This window comes from Trichoderma reesei (assembly GCF_000167675.1).
Source record: "Trichoderma reesei QM6a unplaced genomic scaffold TRIREscaffold_27, whole genome shotgun sequence".
NCBI lineage: Eukaryota > Fungi > Ascomycota > Sordariomycetes > Hypocreales > Hypocreaceae > Trichoderma > Trichoderma reesei.
This window is the reverse complement of record NW_006711174.1, coordinates 365,041-384,033: the sequence shown is the minus strand read 5'-3', so window position 1 is coordinate 384,033 and position 18,993 is coordinate 365,041. Positions and strand designations below refer to the sequence as shown.

The window sequence follows — 18,993 nt, the reverse complement described above, 5'->3', positions numbered from 1 at the left end:
TTTCTCATGAGTTTGAAGTCCTTCTTCTCATCCTCTTTTTTTCCTTTTTTCATCGAAGATGCAACTGACCGTTCACAGCAGAACTGACAGATGCCTCGAGCCTCTGGTAAGTTCTCGACAGCTTCCAACCATGGATACCAAGGCTTGCTCCTACCCTCTTGATGCCTCAACCAGCACATGACGTGATGCGAGTTCATGCTTCAGGGTCGTTCCTCCTTAGGTTCCAAGCAGTTTGATGTTTGTCCAATTCACTCATCGACTTCTGATGCTCCTCATCTCTTTTTCCCATCTCATCCAGTGACCATCATCAGCATCCTCTCCTCTTCACTTGGACAAGATTCAGTGCTCTTCTCTGTCCATGATACACCCCCAACATGAACTGGATGGGGGGCAACCTCTCTCGACACCGCCGCGGAAAGGGCTGGAAAGAGGAAATGGCTCGCCAGAAAGAATACTTCGCCAAGGCACGCTCTCGACTGCGTGAGCAGGACAAAGCCCAGCCTCCCGTCACTCTCTCCGCGGCTGATTTTGTACCTAATTACGTGTCCCCAGCAAAGAGACCTACCGCAAGCCTACGCAGAGCTGGAGCCAGTCCTTCATCAGTGCTGGGCGGCAAACCTGTACCAGCTGCTCCTGAGGTGCTGACCAGCCTGGAAGACCGGCCGAAAATTCAGTCAAGGGATGTCACCAAACTGCCAATAGCTTTTCCATTAGGAGGCAACGAAAGACCGCCACTGTCGGATCAGGCAGCAAGGTACCGCTCTGTAGGTACTTCTGACCCAAGAGCGGGATTCCAGGGACTTCTGAAGAGAATCGATTCTTCCGGAACCGAAATGCCGAGACGTCCAGTCTTGCAGCTCGGAAGAGAACGGGGGTTTTCAACCAATTTCAGGCATACCTCCGAGCAGCAAAAGCAACTTGGGGTGGATTTAGACCATCGCAAGCCATCGGAAGGCGGCAGACAGAGAGACAACCGAAAGAGAAAGCTGAGGCAGGCCACCCCTTCACCCAGGTCCGTCAGAATACGAGTGGGCAGCCAAGACTACCGATGGAGCAAGTCGAGGAATCTCACTGAAAGTCCGGCTCATGCCGAACGCCTTCAGACGCAGAGCACAGCGCCAGAACGCCCGAGGAATAGAATGCAGTCGATAGATGTGAATCACTCGTCTCATCTCGTCGACGAAGGTCTGACAGGCTCCTCTTCGTCAAGTAGCCACCCGACAATGTCGTCTCCTTGCAGAAGTCGAGCATCTCGTCTCAGACAGTTTCACAACTCGACAAGCCACGTTAGAGGACGAATTCCAACAGAGCTTGTAAATCCCCCCAGAGATCGTGGTTGCGAATCAGCATCAAACTCACCATCATCGGCGCCATCACCATCCGAGATCGACTCTATGGATAGTACAGCCGTCCAAGCCAGCGATGACGGACACATGCCCGAATCTGAGGTGGATGAAGAGCGCATATGGAGGCAATGGCTCGAATGGTAGCTCCGTGCCAAGAAAAGGAGAACCAGGCAGTCAGCACTGTCCGACTTTGACTTTGCCCATATCTTCGAGAAATACCTGCTCGTGCCTTGTAACAGCTCAGGGATTGGCAACCACTCAGTTGCCGATCCAGACTCGCAAACTCGATCCCAAGAGATAATTTGACGGAGAAACTATTCGACACTCGCGTATCATATGCCATTTCGAAGCATATAGCCGAGATGGCGGACAAGCAACAGCATCAGCTTCGGGGGAGGGGATAACACGGAATACCACATGTCGAGGGACGAGGCCCCACACGATGTTGAAAAAACACAACTGCCGAAGTTTTAGTGCGGTCAGAGCTGCAAAGGCGACGACGACGTGCTCACTCATGAGCAGCTAAGTCAGAGGGGTGGGGGTTCGAGGGATTGAGCCGCCGCCGGGAAGCTGCAAGGGTAAAGCTGGTGAGAATTCTGGCTCCGAGCCCGATGGGAAGCTCAGCTTGTGTGGGATGGACAGGAGGCAAACGCGATATCCCAGACCAGACGGCGACGCAGACCCCTTTGCGGGAGCACAATACTACGAGTATGCACCCTGACAGACCCAGTCATACGCGGTCCCTGACGGCCGGAGTCCGGCGAGGAAGGGCTGGTTGGTGGAGTCTCCTGGACAGCTCAAGCTCGAGCTCAGTCAAGCCAGGACACGTGCCGTCGACCGCGGTTCCGGCGCCAGAGCCCCGACGGCATGCTGTCATCCGCCTCGATCCGTGCGTGTCTGGCCGAAGAAAATCCCGTGGCTGTTGGGGAGCCGCTGATGGCGACAAGCTTGCTGGTGGTGGCAGCCAGGGGCTTGTCCCAGTCAGGCGAGGCTGGGTGAGCAGCATGGCTTCCACGAGTGTATCCCGCCACATCGATTGGTCGGAGGCGGCCGCCCCCGCAGTTGTGCTGTGAAGCTATCACCAGCCACGCTGAAAGCCACCATGTGTTGCCGACATCGTGGAGGGGGAGGAGAGGCTCTTTACCCACCCTTATCTACAATCTGTTTCATGAAAGCTTTCGAATAAGGCTGGAGATCTGGTGAGCAATGTCACTACACACACTCTTGCCATGTGCATGTGCATGCTAGCCCATCGAGCGGCGTGGGAATGCGTGTAAGTGCCCTTGTTGCAAGCGTCAACAACTTCCACCAAAGGCTCTGCGCTTGCATCACAGTCTCCCACAAAGCCTCGCGGACAGACTTGCCTCAGGATTCGGGAAAAGAGCAAGACTACTGCAGCCAGACGCTTCGAGAAGGAACTTTGCTGGCCTATCCTGTGCCATATACCAATTGTCGTCTTCAGCTCCCAGGCCCGGCCAGAAGGAGCTGGATGCATGCCACCTACGACGAGAGCCTAACGGCCTCACCTTGAGACAGCAAGCCAACCAACCGGTCGAGATGGAGGCGGCCCTGGCTCAAGACAAAGACGGAGAAACACACACAGAGTTTGGAGGCTTGAATCTGAGGAAGTCTAGATTGTGCCGTTGGAAGCACGCCGCCGACCTCGTGGTTGCAGGGCCAATGCAGCTATCAAGCAGTGTGTAACGGCCGGTCCAAAGTCTGTTTGCAGGGAAGGCGCGCCAACGGGATTCGCTCGAGATGGACTAGGTAGGCGACAGGGTGACGGGGAGAGTCCGCGACGATTGGAGGAAAGGAAGCGCCTCTTTGTCGTTTGCTTGAATCGACATGGCGCACAGGGATGACTCGCAAGGTACGAGCACAAGGCAGGGCAAAGGCAGCATCAACGGCAAGCGGTGCGTGTGATAACCGAAAGGCTCTCCCGCATCTCACGAGCAACTGCAATACTGGCAGAGCCGTTGAAGATGCTCCGGGGCCCCGATTTTCCGTGCCAATGCTACCCCAGCAAGCCCAGCACCAACGTTAGCCGCCACCTGCTGAACCGAGCCGATACGATCCCCGTCATATCTCATCGCATCATTTGCGTTTTATTTCCCTCGAGGTGAGTTGTGATCGCGCGGCTCGTTTGTCACGGAGTCATTTGCATGAGCTTTTGTCGGCTATTTCGAGTATAGTAGTGCTCTTTGGAGTGGGACGTGGTGAATGGGGAGAAGTATCGAGGTGAAAGGGACAGGAGAAGAAACAAGGCAATGCAATATGATATCCCAGAAAACAACTTGGGAATCGGTAGCAACAAAGAGCTTTTTGGTTTGCCAGACGCCGAACGCCAACCCAAAGACAAACGCAACTGCCGAGAGTATTTTGGCCCAATTGAGTCAATCAAAGACAAACAAAGCACACTCATCGAATCCACGGCCTCAAACTATATGCTTCCCTCTTTTATCACGTCTCACTCCCACATTCGAGACTTTGCCCAAAAAGCAAAAAGACACATGAAGCCCCCAATCGTAATTGGCGGCCAATAGGACGCCGCTCCCCCTCCATCAGCCCAAAAGCTCCAAGGTGTGTGTGAGTGAAAGTGGTGTGTGCGTGTGTTGCTCGTTGTGCCTTGTTGATAGAACTGAACTGTGCGCCACCAACTGCTGTTGAAGAAAAGAAACGCAACGGCGTCGACCCAGTCAGTCACACACACACACACCTGTGATGAAAGCTCGCGCTCCCGAGGCTGCCAGCTCGACGCTAACCATGCAAGCCTTTCGTTCCCCTCTGTCAACTGTCAGTTTCCTTCCCTGTACCTGGTGATATCTCGTACTTGGGTCCTTCGTAAATGCAAGAACGATGTGCGGATACCTCATGCAGCCCTCCAGGCTCTCGGCCAGCCGCCCCGCCTTTGCCTGATGACATTGTAACCACAAGTACGGTAGGGCAGGCGGAGAGTGTAGCCTGACGTTGCAATGAATGTCCGTTTGCCTTTGATGGCCAAGGCTCGGCAGTGAGCCACAGGCGGGGAAAGTCAGAGTGGTCAACTCGAGCCAGCTCAGCCACTGGTGCTTGCTTGCTTCACAGCCGGAGTCGGGGCCGGGCTGGGCAAGGCATAGCTGAACGATATCAGAGGAAGCCTATCGCGCTGCAAGGATGCACGCCACAAGCGAGTAAGGTATGGGCGAGTCCCCGCGTGAGGAACTGAGCATATACTAGCTCCCCGCACTCATCTCGGACGAGAAGGACTTGATATGTAAGTGGTATTTGGGAGCTAACCGCTACCTGCTAACAAAGTAGCTTTTTTTTTTCTGCAACTATGGTATCATTGGGTGCGGCCTGCAGGAAGTGTAGGGGAAAAAACAAAAGAGTCTCAGATGGAAAGCACAGGCTCATGCTGTAAGAAACCGGGTTGAACAGGCCCGATCCGTAAGATTCGTTGGGAGAGTGATGGTCCGCTCTATGTAATGGTATGTCGGTAGATGTAAAAGTCGAAACTCTGACGGAAAGGAGCGCAGTCCGTCCAGAGCGAACAGCTTCTGTTTGGTGGGATGTCATGCAAGTAGTCAGAAGGAGGAGGAGGCAGCGGTAGAGGGGGGTGGTGGGTAGGGGGGTGTAAGTGGTTGATGACGCCGCTATGGTCGAAGCCGATCAGTGCCCTGGTGCGAATCTGGGCTTCTCGTCTCTTTCGGTTACTCTCGCCGGCGTATCTCCTTTCGCTTTGCCTGCAGGGATGTTTTGCAAGTAGGGCATTCGTACCCCTGCCGGCTGATGTAGACTCTCTTGAGACACTTGGTGCATCGCCACCAGGTGTGTGAAGCGTTGCGGCCCTCGAACCAGTCTTCCTTGGCGGCAACCCCACGCTTCTCAATGTCTTCCTTGTGGAAGTCTCTCAGATGGTCGCGGAAATGGTCGCGGCGGTGAAAGGGGTCACGGCGCCGGCCACAGCGGGCGTAATCGCAATGATACGAGTCCTTCTGAGAAGAAGGAGCGTGCTTGTGCTTGTAGTGACGGTCGAGATCGGCGCGACGCTTGAAGGGCTTCGCATCGCAGCCCGGGTGGAGGCAGCACACTGGATAGTCGCGGCCACTTGAGGCAAACCTATGTATGCTCAGGCTTGGTTAACCGCGAATGCCGCTGGCGGTCTTGCGAACGCTCAGAGAGGGCAACTTACGTTGGCGATTCCGAGGGCGAGGCCACTTCCTGGCTAGGAGTGGCATCCGGACTGCTGTAAGCCGATGATGCAGGCGTGCTGGCGCTTGCATACGACGGGAAGTAAGATGAGCTGGTGGCCGGCGAGGTCTGGTGTGCGAAGAAGGAGTCTGTAGACGTCGGCGTTGCGGGGGAGCTCGCTTCTGAGCCTCCTTCTGAGCCCCCAGACTGAGACACGGGCTGTGAGTCGCAGAGTTCTGGAGTGCCTGCCATAATAGTGTTGCTATTGATATCGAAGGAAAACCAGTCGCCATACGGCAGGTTGTCTTCGAACATCTGGGCCTCTTCGTACATCAGGCTCTCGTCATACAGCCGAGCGTCCATGCAGAGCTGGCTGTAGGAGCTGAATTGCAAATCGTCGTCTGCCATAGTGTTCGGGATGTACGAGTAACGCCAAGGACGAACGACCGATGGTCTCGACGAAGAAGAGCAGCTATCGTCTCCTGAGATTGACGATACTTGGGTGAGCAATTGTATCCAATTGCACAAGAGACTAAGAGGTCACGTTGGTACAAAAGGTGTTGATGAGGATGCTGTTATATAATGATATGAGGATGTCGCTCGGTATTAAGAGGCAGCCCCAGATGGAGGGCAGTCGGCAGCTTTTGTGTCCAATGTTTAATGGACGAAGCAGCCAAAAGTACAAGCATATATGCGTAGCCTTTCCCATCTGAGAACGGCCAGGGGAAGGGCTGTGTTTATTTCAACACACGGGAAGTAGATAATGAACTCTCAACCTCGTACTCTGTAGGCACCCCCGTCCTTGAGGTAACATCGGCAGCAAGGCTTCTAGAAGCTATCAAGAGTTAGCGCGTATGGACGGGGTCCGGTAGGGCGGAATTGTACCAGGGTTGCTCGTCAGAAGGACCTGCTCCCAAGGTGACGTCGACGTATCCGCTAGTCTGCTCCTCGATACTTACAGAACCTTATGCGGAGGGGGGTTGAGCAAGTGAAGCACAAGGGCCGCAGTTGAGTGAGGAGTAGACGCTGTGCGACATGCAGCATGGACAGAGCCATGTGGAGATGGATGGTCAGACCCTGTAAACCCTTTGCGGACTGGCGAGAGATGCATCGCCATACGGGAGAGCAGGACTCACATCTTGCTCCCCACAGAGGAGCTACAGACTCGAGGCACCCGGCGATGAGCCCGAATCGCGACCCTCCAAGCCGTTGCTAGCTAACCAAACAAATCTCCAGTGGCTGTTGTTTCCCAATCCGGCCCTATGGGACTTGCAAGTCGGTTCATGGCTTTGACAGCGCGTGCGGCTGAGTCTTGGCGGCTATGTTGCTTCCACACCGATCCGAACTCTTGCATTTGTACGTCGCAAAAGAGCTCGTTCGCCTTCAGGAACTCCCGGCTTATGATTGACAGTACCCATCGTGCTTTGTAGGTAGGTGCTCCGCTTCCAGACCCTTGCCGCTCCATCGTGTCGGTACCAACAAGAAGGAGCATGGCAAATGCGCAGTAGTATTGCATCTGTCGTTTGGGCATTGTCCACTTTACCATCTCTTGTGGGGGAGAGCAAGTGCAGAGATCCCGGGCGCTAAAGCGCGCGAGAGTCAAGATGATGGCGGTTGTGCTGAAACGTCTGACTCGGGAGATTCGGCAGCGGTAGATTGAGCGTTAAGTTGTCTCATATTCAATCGGCCAATCGATGTCGACAAACAACTTCGGGCTCGCGTGCGAAGACGCACGCAGACGAGAGATATGACCACGAGGGGTTCCCCTCTTAGCCCTTGCATCAACACCACTCGCAGGCCGAGAAACGTAAGCCACACGACGCCAACAATGACCGTCTATTCAATGTCGACGCGGATAAGGCTCTTTCGAGGGCTAATTACCCCAGCAAAGTCGCTGCTTCGCATATGAATCGAATTGGGTAACGAGCTGCTTTGGGCAGTATGATTAGTCTCAATTTTGGGTATGAGGGCGGACACCGATTCCAATCGGGCTGTAAACAAAGAGCAGTCGATGCAAAGACCGATGTCGAATATGTAATCACGATGCCGGGCAAGCAAAGGTACTCGTGGCAAGATTTTGGCCCCTGTAACTCTCCCTTGTGGTGCATCAGATGCCCAGGAGAATCACACAAGCTGAAGCCGTCGAAACGGAAGGAATCGTGTAAAAAGATAGTCAAACGGCGATCCGAAGCGATCTTGGTCCCTGTCACCTGGAGACCATGGCAATGGCAGTGAGCAGGCAGAGGCCACGTATTTCGTGTACAGGCCCTCCTGTTAGGCAGCCGTCATTTCGCGGAGGCCGATCCAAGGAGAGACGTGAACCGACGTCCGTGAATGTGGGATGCTGATACGAGCCTGCGCAGGCGACAGAGTACTTGGAGCGGCATAACTAAGCCTGGCAAAAAGGTACGCCTGGCTTCTTCCTAAGTCATCTAAGTAGAAGCGACGGATGTCAGCTAATGCTCAGGGCAATCTCGTGGGTCGAACTTACAGATTCATCTCTCTACAGTACAGGTGATGACACCGCTCATGATCTACCCGTAGCCTCATGCTCGGGCTTATCCAGCGGGCGAAGATGATGCAAGATTCCGGCCATATCCAGTGAAGATCGTACCAAGCTAGATCGAATTGATGGCTGGTCTCCGAATGCTGGTGGTCAGGGCCGGAAACTCGTATGGGCGGACAAAGCGGTGTCAGATTGTGCTTTTAGGCTGTGACGACGGCCTATCAGCTCTTGTTGATGCTTGCATGCCCCGAATGCGGCACACAATTTGTTTTGTACCGGAGGCAATGTGAGGAAGACCAAGGGAAGACTGAACAGGCTCCATGCGAATGTATGTAGTACCGCAGTATAGCAACTGTAGTATGGAGACACTCTGAAGAAGCAGTGCTAGGGAGTCAAACCCGTCGGTATATCGACAAAGGCGAGACAAACAAAAAGTCCGACAGAGTGAGAGAATGCATAGAAGCAAAACGCCCGGCTGCAATGGAGTGAAGCAGCTAGAAGAGAAAACGGGAGTTCGGAAGGGAGGAGTTTTTCCAGAGAAGCAGTGACTTGCAACTGCATTGGTTATCTCATTAAGCAGTAGCAGAGCGTGGGAAAGAGACAGACAGGCCGGAATGCATGACGTGCGCCTTCCTTGAGCCCTAGCACGACATGGACTTCGGCAAGTGCGCCTGGGCTTCGGCAACTCTGAATGGCAGGATCCTTGGAGATAAGGAGAGAAGGAGAGAAGGAAAGAAGGAAAGAGCGATTTTGCAAGGAGAAGATGGAAATCTCTCGGAGAAGGACCGACTTTGGAAGAAGGCATACCTTATTGTGGACTGCCCTGGTTGGGCGTAACACTTCGACCATCTGCTGGACCTTTTGAGGATTAACATACCTTAGACACTTGATGAGTCAATTTCGACAACTCCCCGGCACTTCTACAGGTTTGTGTAAAACACTCTTTTTGCTGCTGTATTTAGGCTAATGTACCTAAGTAGGAACAGTGTAGAGTCTGTGATACGAATCCATGCCTTGTCTTGGTAGACGACAGCGGCATTTTCCTTGACCTGTTCCGAGATCCAACGATGGAAGAAGGAGACCACTCCAGGCTCAACTCAACGCAAGCCATCTCAAATGCCGTCATCTATTGGTAAGCAGTGTGATGAGTGCCCGAGGCCATGGTTCCCTTAGCATCCTCCTCCATAGCCTCGTCCTCATCCTCATCCTTGTCCTCCTCGAACACAACACGGCCAGACTTCCACATCATGCGGTCCTTGGCAACGGGAACATCCCCAAACACCTGCGCCATGGTGATCCAGTGCATGCAGTACTGCAGGTACTCCTCGTTCTGCGCCACCTTGACCTCGTACGCCTTGATGAGCTCCTCCTGCTGCCTGACGTCCTTCCTCAGCCCCTCAATCTTGAGCTCCAGTTCCTCCATGAGATGGTACTGCGAGTCCTGCTCCTCCCGGAGCCAGCCGATCTGGCCGCCGGTGGTCCAGCCCACGGGGCAATCCTTGCGACGCTCGTACCGGTCCGCGTGGTTGCTGAAGAGCGCGGAGAAGGACTTGGCCACCTTGTTGAAGACGGTGGTCTTGAAGTTGACCGTGTCTGGGTCGGTCATGCCTTGGATGCCACCAGAAGCGTTGCCTTTGCCGGTTTGATAGGCGGTAGGTCGTTGAGCCTTGAGCTCCTCTTTGGTAGTTGGGTCATACCACAAGACGTGCTTGTTGCCGATACTCATCTTGGCGATGCTTCTACTCTGTTAGATAAGCTATGACGATAACGTATTTGCAAGACTGATTGTTTCCTTACCGAGTAGTAGGTTTGTTTCTCAAGTGTAGTTCAGGTGCGAGGAGAGATGCAAGAGGTTGCAGAGTGCGAGATGCCGTCCTTTGAAATCAGAGGAAAGAAGTAGTTCTATACTCCCCGGAGGACTGAACAAACAGGAACAATTGCAAACGGAGCTACTCGAAAGCATGCAGTTACTTGAGTTTTTCATCTTGCCTAACTGCAGACTTACAGCTAATCCTCTAAATGATTCAGAAAAGTTAGAGTCAACAACTCACTCGGCACCCCCTTTAGACAAACAGAACGCTGGTCTCTGCAGCTTCACTTGCCAATAGCGAGCCTTACTTTCACACAACTTGCAGGTAAGGAGTCCGTTTGCTCCAATGTGCTATCCTATCAGCTTCTCCTGTGTCGTCAAATATCTCCGCTTCCAAGCCTCATGTCTCCATGGCATCATGCACAAACAAGTGCAACGCAAACGGGCAATAACACTTCCAGGACAAAATCATTTGTAAAGGAATACCTTGGAATTGGTGGCTCCTTTGGAGGATTTTCCTACGTTGCTGCCGAGATTTAGTCTGTACCTGTTAGAATAGCGAGTAGGTGCTAGAAGGATTCACATTAATCCTATACAAGCCTGAGGGAGACAAGACCACCCCCCTTATCCATACCTGCAGAGACAGGACAAGGGGGAGTCCACTCCAGATCGAATCATTCGAGATGCCAGATGAGATGTCAGATGCTTCTTACACTTTCACTAGTCAAATCTGCAAAGCTACCCGCCATGTACCCACGGTTGCAGCTAGATAGGCATCAAACACACCCCAAGCACACGAAATCAAATACAAGCACATAACACGATCCCCCCCCACACGCAAGAAGTTACATCCTCCTATTTCCCCTCCCCTCCCCCCTTCCCCCGTCTCTTAACGAGCTCACGACCTTTGCGGCGAGTCATGCCTCGACATGAATACAAATGCAGTCATACCGGCTTCCCCACCCATACATAAGATTGAGAAAAGAACCGCTGTAAAGGGGTGGGCTAGCAGGCATATTGAATCGAGGCTTATGCGGGGAAGTTGGGGGAGGCGATTGAGGAAGGTCATCTCGATAACCCAACTATCCACGAGATGCCACTAATAGTCGTACGCTCAATCAATCGTAGAGGTCTTTGGCCCAAGGGTTATACCAAGATAAGTCGGGGCAGACAGAGGTCAGGTCTCGTTATGCATACGCTTACCCTGTTTGTACTCGGATACCAATACCTAGCTGCTACCCATCTACCGCATCCAGTTTCTGACTTCAAGGGCTAACACTGTATGTAGTCGCTACACTTCGATGTAAAGCACCAGCCAGCTTTATATATTAGTACCAGATGTCATATGAACACTACTTTTGAAGCATGTTTGCTGAAGTATAACCATGCGGGGAAGAAGTGGGAAGAAGAGCAGCAGGTTGTATGTTGGTATAGGATCTTGAAGCCAGCTCTACCGTTGGACGGCATTTCACTTCACAGCGAGCAAGATATCTATATATTCAGATTTAGGGTCACTACTCATAAACTTCACACATTGTCAAGGTAAAGTACTGGTGGGAATGTAACGTTGAAGCCTACCTACCTAGTTACTCTTTACCTTTACCTGTAACAGCGCGGTACATTCACAGGTCTACTGTTGTCGCAAGCCGCCCTCCAATATCAGAGTCTTGGCTCTAAAATATGTCAAAATCATATACATAGTTTCAATCACCTACTGACAAGGCCTCGTTTAGACCCTGAAGCTACCCTGATAGCAGGCTCAGGAATACCTCCCCCCTTTTCTGCCTTCCCAGCAGAAAGCCTCTAACTTGGACCCAAGCTGGCATCGTAGCATTCAACGCACAATCACCCACGCGTCACATAAGGGAGAGAAGAACCAAAGTAACAAAGACGAGCCTGGGAAATGATAGAGCACACAAGGCAAACAAATGGCAAACAGATTTCCCAGTGCGGATCAAAGCCCGCCTTCATATGGATTTATTCTGACACTAGTTTCATTCCCCGTCCGAGAGAAAACCCAACTGTGGTAGCGACCATGTGTTATTCACAGCTACCATGATGCTCTCTGTAGAACTCCCATACCGAAGAAAGAAATGAGACGAGAGAAATGGAAAAATGGAAAAAGGTAAAACATCATGGACATAAAGCCACTGAAAACAGAGCAAAACATGTCACTCCCCCTAGCCCTAGCCCGTGCGTGTTCCGTCGTAAAGAAAAGCCAACTAGGTACTGCCTAGATGTCATCCTCGAGAAACTTGTAAGCAAACTTGAAGTCTGCCTTTCTTCGGTTCATCCTATTGTGAGAAGCGTATTAGCGAGTTAATTCAGACGAGGTTAACAAAAGGGGCGAGGGTGAGTTAAGGACGAGATATCTTACCAAGTGCTTTCGTAGTCGAAGAACCGGTACGTGCCCTGCTCAAATTCTTCGGTGATATTCTTGGGCTCCTCATGTCGCTGGAACCAGGTCTGGTACTGCTTATGAAACCGCCAACTCTGGTCTTTCAGCGCCTTGGCCGCCAAGTATTGCTGCGCCGTTCCTTGCTTGTAGTAGAACACGTAGAAGAGCGTATCCGGGTCAATCCTCGAGTAAAGCCGCGGATCGTCGAATATGGGCAGTGGCTGGGTGGGAAACCCGGAACCGGTTTGAGGAACCGGCATGTCCGGACGATACGTCCGTGGAACATCAGCCTCGAACGCGCTCGGATAGTTTTGTGCGCTCGCCCTCAGGAGGTTGAGCGTGGACTGTGACAGGGGCTGGTATGGCCGTTTCCGCGCCGTCTCGTAGGAGTCGACGAGGTCTTGTAATGACGCAGGAAGATGGTAGATGGATTCCTCTTCGGCTTCTTCCGCAACGGGCTTGACACCGTTCGTAGATCCATTAGGAGGTCCGTTGGTTTGAGGAGGGGCTTTTGGTACCCAAATGTTAGCGAAAGATCTTGAGTGATGATGGGGGGCTTGGGCTGCAGAGGGGAGGCGAAATCGAAAGGACAAAGACGATCTTGGGGCTTTCGACAACGTACCGTTTTGAGACTCGGATGATGATGCCTCCGAGGTAGCCGGCTGCTTCCCCGAAGCCTTGGACTTCTTCGTCGACTTCGTACTCGGAGGCTCAGCGTTCTCGTTGGCGACGGGTGCGGGTGCGGGCACGGGAGCAGGTGCGGGCGCAGATTGCTTGGGTTCGGAGGGTTGTGACGACGAGGCCTGGGCGGGCTGTACGAACGAGACGGCGGGAGAGTTGGTGGCGCTTGTTCTCGACTGCGCAGGCGGTAGCGGCGATATGCCAACGTTGATACCCGGTGGCGGGGGTAGAGGAGCGATGCCAACATTGTTCTTGTCGCTGGCGGCGGCGGCGGCAGCGGCAGACGCATACTTGAGGCCCTCCCCTGCCGGCCTCGTGGGGATCGACGCAGGCTTCATGGCAGGGCTGCCGCTGCCCCCAGCCCCTATCGTAGACAGCGGAGTATGGAGCGTGGCCAGCGCCGGTAGGGGAGACTTGGACTGCGCGGACTTTGCCCGTGTCGTCGACGACGTTGTGGAATCGGTATCCTTGGCGGCTTTCCTCGCCTTGGATGGCGGTTCGATCTCGTGGACGTCATCCTGTATGGACTGCGTATCCTGGGATGAATTCTTCTCGGTATCCTGGTTCATTCCAAAGACGCCTTCCTCTTCTTCCAGGTCGAGCTCGTCGTAGATCTCGTCGTCGTCCATGTAGTCCTCGTTCATGCCGTCAGACACATAGTAGCGAATCTGCTCCTCCAAGGCGTTGACCTGCTCCGTGTCGATGCCGCCATTTTCCAGTGTTCTTCGAATCAGCTCCAGCTTGCCTTGATGCCATTTATGCCTCTCGATGATCTGATCAATCTCAGCCATGCGGTTTTCCTGGGCAGTCTTGTTCTTGCCCTTCTTCAGGGTGGCTTGTATGGATTCGTTCTCGGCCTCGAGGGTCTCGATCTGAAGCTCCAGCTCGTCGACCATGCTGCTGAGGAATTCGCAGGCCTCGACCTTGGCCTGTTCTTTAGGATCCAGTTTCGCGGCGGCTTCGAGTCCCACTTTGGAATACGCCTTGGTCTTCATGGCCTTTTCCACGGCCTTGAACTTTTCCATTTGCTAGAGGGGGGAGAAAGAGGAGAAGACAACGGTCAGTACGCGCCAGCACATGCATCAATGCCCAACATGACGGGGGTTCCACCAACAGTCTCAATCAGCTTTCGGTGCTCCAATAAGGGAGCCTTGTCCTTGATGTCGTTGCTGGCAGCCCATGTCTTGATCTGATCGCGCAGTCTCTGCAGCTTCTTGATCTCGCGCTTGAGGTTGTCTTCCAGCTTCTCCTTCTGGGCCGGGTTATTTGACTGCTCGATCTTCTCGTAGATGGCCTCGAACTCGGCGACGCCTTCCGCCACCTTTTTGAAGCACTTGTCGACTTCTTGTTGTAGTTTCCTCGCCGCCATCTTGTCGGTTGAGGAGGGGAGAAACGGCCGAGCAGCGTCCTTGCCGGTTGAGCCTGGTGCTTTAAGTCTGTGTGGGAGGAGTCCGCCGCTGACACAGAGGTGCGTGTGCTGGGGCCCTGCAGTGCAGACGAGGTGCGAATGAGATTCCGTCGAGGGGAGACGGAGGCCTTTGGTTCGTTTTCGTGGGGTCACCTCTATGGCCAAAGGTGGTTTTTATGCAGGCGAGATGCGAGGGGATTCGACCGTCGCGCGCCACGTGACAGCGGCAGAGCAGAGATGCGCAGCAAGCGAAGGAGGAAGCGACAGAGACGGTCGGTCTCGAGATCGGATTCGGGACGCTGACCGGGGGGTTGCGCTGCGGCGGGATCTGGCTTGTGAAGTCGATGAACGTGCGAGATGGAAGTTGATGAGGCCAAGTCGCGAGGCTGCACTTGGCTAGCAGTGGGATGTACCGGTTGCTTTGCGAAGATTAGCCGAGGCACCGGAGATTGCAGCAAAGACGCATGGCAAAGAAGCATTGGGGACTATTCAATGATATGACTGATAAGATGTTTGCGTCTGCATGACGATTGTGATCTCGGGTCTCATCTCTCGTGCATCTAGTAGACGGCTGTTTGGTTGATTCAGCATCGCCTGTCGCTATCAGACGGTACCTGGCAATGCGGGATGTCTGGGTCGTGGCTACAGCCGTTTCTCACATGACACAGACGGGAGTTGGATGCACGATTCAGTCAAGGCACGATTGATAGATAGCGATTAAGCCACTTTTTTTTTCCGTCACCGAGACGTCGAGAGCTCACCGGTATCGGGACCATAATCAAGTTCAGTTTGTGCTTATTGTTTCAGCGATTCGCTCGTCTCTTCTTTGACATTGCAGTTCCGCCGGGTCAAGGCTGGACAAGGAGGCGGCCGTCGAACCCCAAGCTTCCTCTGGTTTACTACATACCTATCTATCGTTAAGCAAACATAGACCTTGCTCTTCTCAAGACATTCCAGTCTTTGCGCCTTTAGGGGGAAGGAGATTCAAAATGAAGGGTAGGCATGATAAAATTCCTATTCCATTACGCTTCACTTGCCATGCTGGAGTGGCTTTGTTGTTCCAGACTCCTGTAGCAAAACAACATCTAATTTGATCTTTCGTTGATAAGCAATCATCCAACGTGTGCTCTCTGCGTCTGTGACGGTAGAAAAAGAGCTGGTCTCCTCCATTGGTCGAGGCGTGTTGGTGTTTGCGGCTGTTGCGCCGGGCGATACAGAGAAAGAGGCCGATTCACTGGCCAACAAAGTCGTCAAGATGAAACTCTGGGATGATGAACAGGGGGGACGAGTGAGTGGAAGCGGCTCTATTGAGCTTCGAGACATGGATAGCTAATGTGGTTGGCGAGTACTAGTGGAAAAGGAGCGTGACAGACATTGAGGGCGAGGTTCTTTGTGGTGAGTCTCTTGGAGTGCACCTTGATGGCCGTGGGCAATTGGGTGCTCACAGACATCACCAGTCTCTCAGTTTACGCTGTTGGCAAAGACGAAAAAGGGCACCAAGCCGGACTTCCACGGCGCAGCGAGCCCTGAAGAAGCAAGCCGGCTGTATCGTTACTTTGTCCAGAGGGTCAAGGACATGTACCAGGTGGACCGAGTCAAGGACGGCAAGTTCCAGGCCATGATGGAGGTTGCGCTGGTCAACGACGGGCCGGTAAGTGCTGCTGATATGAGGCCATCTTCGACCGTGTGAAGGGAGAGACTTTGCTGACACGGGAGGGTTGATGGCGTTGATGTTGGCAGGTTACCTTGGAGCTCCAAGCGGGTGCGCCAGTCTCTGAGCGATGAGTATCTTGTGATACCGATGACGATGATGACGATGACGATGCTATATCTAGATATATACACGATAGACGATCGACCATTCGATAGACGTTGGATTGGGAGTTGCATTGATCTAGAACCCTACCTCTTTTCTACGTTGACCGGATCTCTTCACCGACCGGGCATCTATCTGATACTACCTAATGCCCCTCACCATAACCATGCATGCATTGATGTTCTCGTACAATAATAATACTTGTAGTACCTAGTTGTAGACACAACGCCGGGATCTCTGTCCCTGTCTATCTATGTATCTATCTATCTGTATGCAATCTGCAGACCATCCCACGCATCACCTCGCCCGCAACCACCCCCCCGGACAAGTCATCCTTGACCCATGCAATGCGTGATCCCCTCCAGCTTCTTCATGCGCTGCGGCCCAGAGCCCGACCAGCCACTCATCTGTGCAGCCGGTGCTAGAAACTTCCACGATGGCGGGGGGTTGGACACTAACGCCAGCACTAACAGCCCCTAGATTACTCCAACTATGGACCTACTACTACTGTAAATGCTCCAACAAACGCCTGGAGCCTGAAGAAGCAGCACCAACACCATCATGGAGGGGCAGCCATGGAGGGGCTCACATGTCTGGTAATACAAAATTGATCCATCCCAAACGGCACTTCTGGCTGCTTTTGCCGTCGCCTTTCGCTCCAGTTGGGCTATTCTGGCCAACTTCGTATTAGTTACTAGTAGTACATAGCACGAGCCCAAGAGAAGCATTGTCCAATCATGTGCAACGATAGGTACTACTGTAGCTGCAAGCAATCCATTCTATAAGGCACCCGCTGATCTACTAGTAGGTTCCATGACAATACCTCCTGGCCGGCTCCCGCTGTCAGCATCCTCAAGGTACCGATATGGATTCACTTGGTCCCGGCTGACCACAGCCTTTAATTCAACTGGAAGTATAGGTACTTTGATCTTGTACTTGTAGCCTCGTAGCTGCCCTCGCAGGTTCTTCTTCCTCCTCCTTCTCTCTTTCCACTCTCCAACTTTTCCCTCCTCTTCAACTTCATCTTCTGCCTCTCACAATCTGCATCTGTATACCCTCACTCTATCTACTACTACTACCTCATCGAAGCTTGGCCAAAGCACCCAAATTGCTAGCTCGACCCCGCAATCGTCATAACCCAGAGAAGCCAAAGGAATCATCTGCAGGCGCACGTCTCTCAGCCGCTGTAACACCACACTCGACTCATCGTCTTTTGACCCCCCCAACAGTCTCTTCTTCCTGACTTCTCCAACACCAATTCGCCTCAGCAGCAGCTCTTCTCCCTCCACAACCGTCGCAATGGCTTCCGAAACCGAGACCAAGCCCCAGCGGCCTCGCGTCTTCTTCGACATCACGCTTGGCGGCAAGCCGCTCGGCCGCATCACCATGGAGCTGTACTCTGATCTCGTGCCCAAGACGGCCGAGAACTTCCGCGCCCTCTGCACTGGTGAGAAGGGAATTGGAAAGTCAGGCAAGCCCCTGCATTACAAGGGCTCCATCTTCCACCGAGTCATCAAGCAGTTTATGATTCAGGTAAGGCCCAGTCCATCGTGCCTCTCTCGCAGTCGGCACATGAGAGCTCTCTGCGCTTCTTCTCCCCAAGGCTGAAGCCATGTCCGCTGACAATGAACCCTACAGGGTGGTGACTTCACTGCTGGAGACGGCACTGGCGGCGAATCCATCTACGGCGCCAAGTTCGAGGACGAGGCTTTCCCCAAGAAGCATGACAAGCCTTTCCTCCTGTCCATGGCCAACGCCGGCCCTAGTATGTTGCCCTCTTCCCTCGGAGCTTCGCAAGTCTAGCAGTTGTAGCTAACATGTGCATCTCCACTCTCAAGACACCAACGGCTCTCAGTTCTTCATCACCACAGTTCCCACGCCGCATCTGGATGGTAAGCACGTGGTCTTTGGCGAAGTCCTGAACGGCAAGTCCATTGTTCGCCAGATCGAAAATGTCCGCACCGAGGCTGGCGACCGACCCTCCCGCGACGCCGTCATCGCCGACTGCGGAGAGCTCACCGGAGACGAAGCTCTTGCCGCCGACGTCAAGCAGCCTGATGCCCTGGGCGACCCCTACGAAGACTTCCCCGAAGACTGCGACACACCTCCCGATGCCAAGACCACTCTCAAGATTGCCTCGGACTGCAAGGACTTTGGCAACAAGGCTTTCAAGGCCGGCAACTTGCAGCTCGGCCTTGAGAAGTACGAGAAGGGCCTGAGGTACCTCAACGAGGAGCCTGACCTGGATGACTGGCCTGAAGGCAAGGCCCAGCTCGACGCTGTCCGCTTCTCCCTCAACAACAACTCTGCCCTTTTGCACATCAAGCTCGAGGCCTGGTCAGAGGCCGTCAACAGCGCCACCCTCGCCCTCGCCGTCAACGGAATCCCCCCCGCGGATCGCGCAAAGGCCTTTTACCGCCGCGGCTTCGCCTATGTTCGCCTAAAGGACGAGGAGGAGGCCCTGAAGGATCTCGAGGAGGCACACAAGCTGGCGCCCAACGATCCCGCCGTCGTCAAGGAGCTCACCGCCGTGCGAAGCAAGGCCGCTGCCAGGGCGGCAAAGGAGAAGGCCGCGTACAAGAAATTCTTCCAATGAGTAAAAAAAAAATAAAAAGTCAAGATAAAGCAGCATTGGGTGTTCATGAAGAAAAGCAAGGCGGATGGACAAAGCACACCCATCAGGAGCAAAAGCGAAATTTGTAAATATTCAGCGGCGGGCAAAGGGTGAAGCCGGAGAATTCTCAAGCATATGATCAAGAAGGCATGGGAGGCGCAAAGGGTTAGAGAAGAAGTCTCGCATATTCTATGCTGCAATAGTTACTAGCAGTTCAACTGGAAGTGAAAATACCATCGCAAAT

At 53.4% G+C, this 18,993-nt stretch overlaps 5 protein-coding genes across 5 annotated transcripts; 2 read left to right on the top strand and 3 right to left on the bottom strand.

Annotated features, from left to right (window-relative positions):
* Positions 1–4,803: 4,803 nt before the first annotated feature.
* TRIREDRAFT_111567 (uncharacterized protein) lies at positions 4,804–5,924 on the bottom strand (the record flags this gene model as incomplete). Its single annotated transcript, XM_006968926.1, has 3 exons — positions 4,804–5,068; positions 5,103–5,444; positions 5,518–5,924. The coding sequence occupies 3 exons, from the start codon at positions 5,922–5,924 to the stop codon at positions 4,804–4,806; spliced, it is 1,014 nt and encodes a 337-aa protein (XP_006968988.1).
* A 3,224-nt stretch (positions 5,925–9,148) lies between these two features.
* TRIREDRAFT_111566 (uncharacterized protein) lies at positions 9,149–9,748 on the bottom strand (the record flags this gene model as incomplete). The annotated part of the gene is made up of 1 exon (XM_006968925.1): positions 9,149–9,748. The coding sequence occupies one exon, from the start codon at positions 9,746–9,748 to the stop codon at positions 9,149–9,151; it is 600 nt and encodes a 199-aa protein (XP_006968987.1).
* Positions 9,749–12,065: 2,317 nt separating this feature from the next.
* On the bottom strand, positions 12,066–14,589 carry TRIREDRAFT_123860 (uncharacterized protein; the record flags this gene model as incomplete). Its single annotated transcript, XM_006968924.1, has 4 exons — positions 14,026–14,589; positions 12,853–13,939; positions 12,210–12,738; positions 12,066–12,126 (listed from the first exon to the last, which is right to left on the bottom strand). The coding sequence occupies exons 1-4, from the start codon at positions 14,278–14,280 to the stop codon at positions 12,066–12,068; spliced, it is 1,932 nt and encodes a 643-aa protein (XP_006968986.1). The 5' UTR covers positions 14,281–14,589.
* Positions 14,590–15,308: 719 nt separating this feature from the next.
* Positions 15,309–16,560, top strand: TRIREDRAFT_111564 (D-tyrosyl-tRNA deacylase; the record flags this gene model as incomplete). Its single annotated transcript, XM_006968977.1, has 5 exons — positions 15,309–15,315; positions 15,429–15,607; positions 15,672–15,714; positions 15,777–15,970; positions 16,420–16,560. The coding sequence occupies 5 exons, from the start codon at positions 15,309–15,311 to the stop codon at positions 16,558–16,560; spliced, it is 564 nt and encodes a 187-aa protein (XP_006969039.1).
* Positions 16,561–17,434: 874 nt separating this feature from the next.
* Positions 17,435–18,932, top strand: TRIREDRAFT_52050 (uncharacterized protein; the record flags this gene model as incomplete). The annotated part of the gene is made up of 3 exons (XM_006968976.1): positions 17,435–17,668; positions 17,774–17,900; positions 17,974–18,932. 3 exons carry the CDS (start codon positions 17,435–17,437, stop codon positions 18,729–18,731), a joined length of 1,119 nt encoding a protein of 372 aa, XP_006969038.1. The 3' UTR covers positions 18,732–18,932.
* Positions 18,933–18,993: the final 61 nt, after the last annotated feature.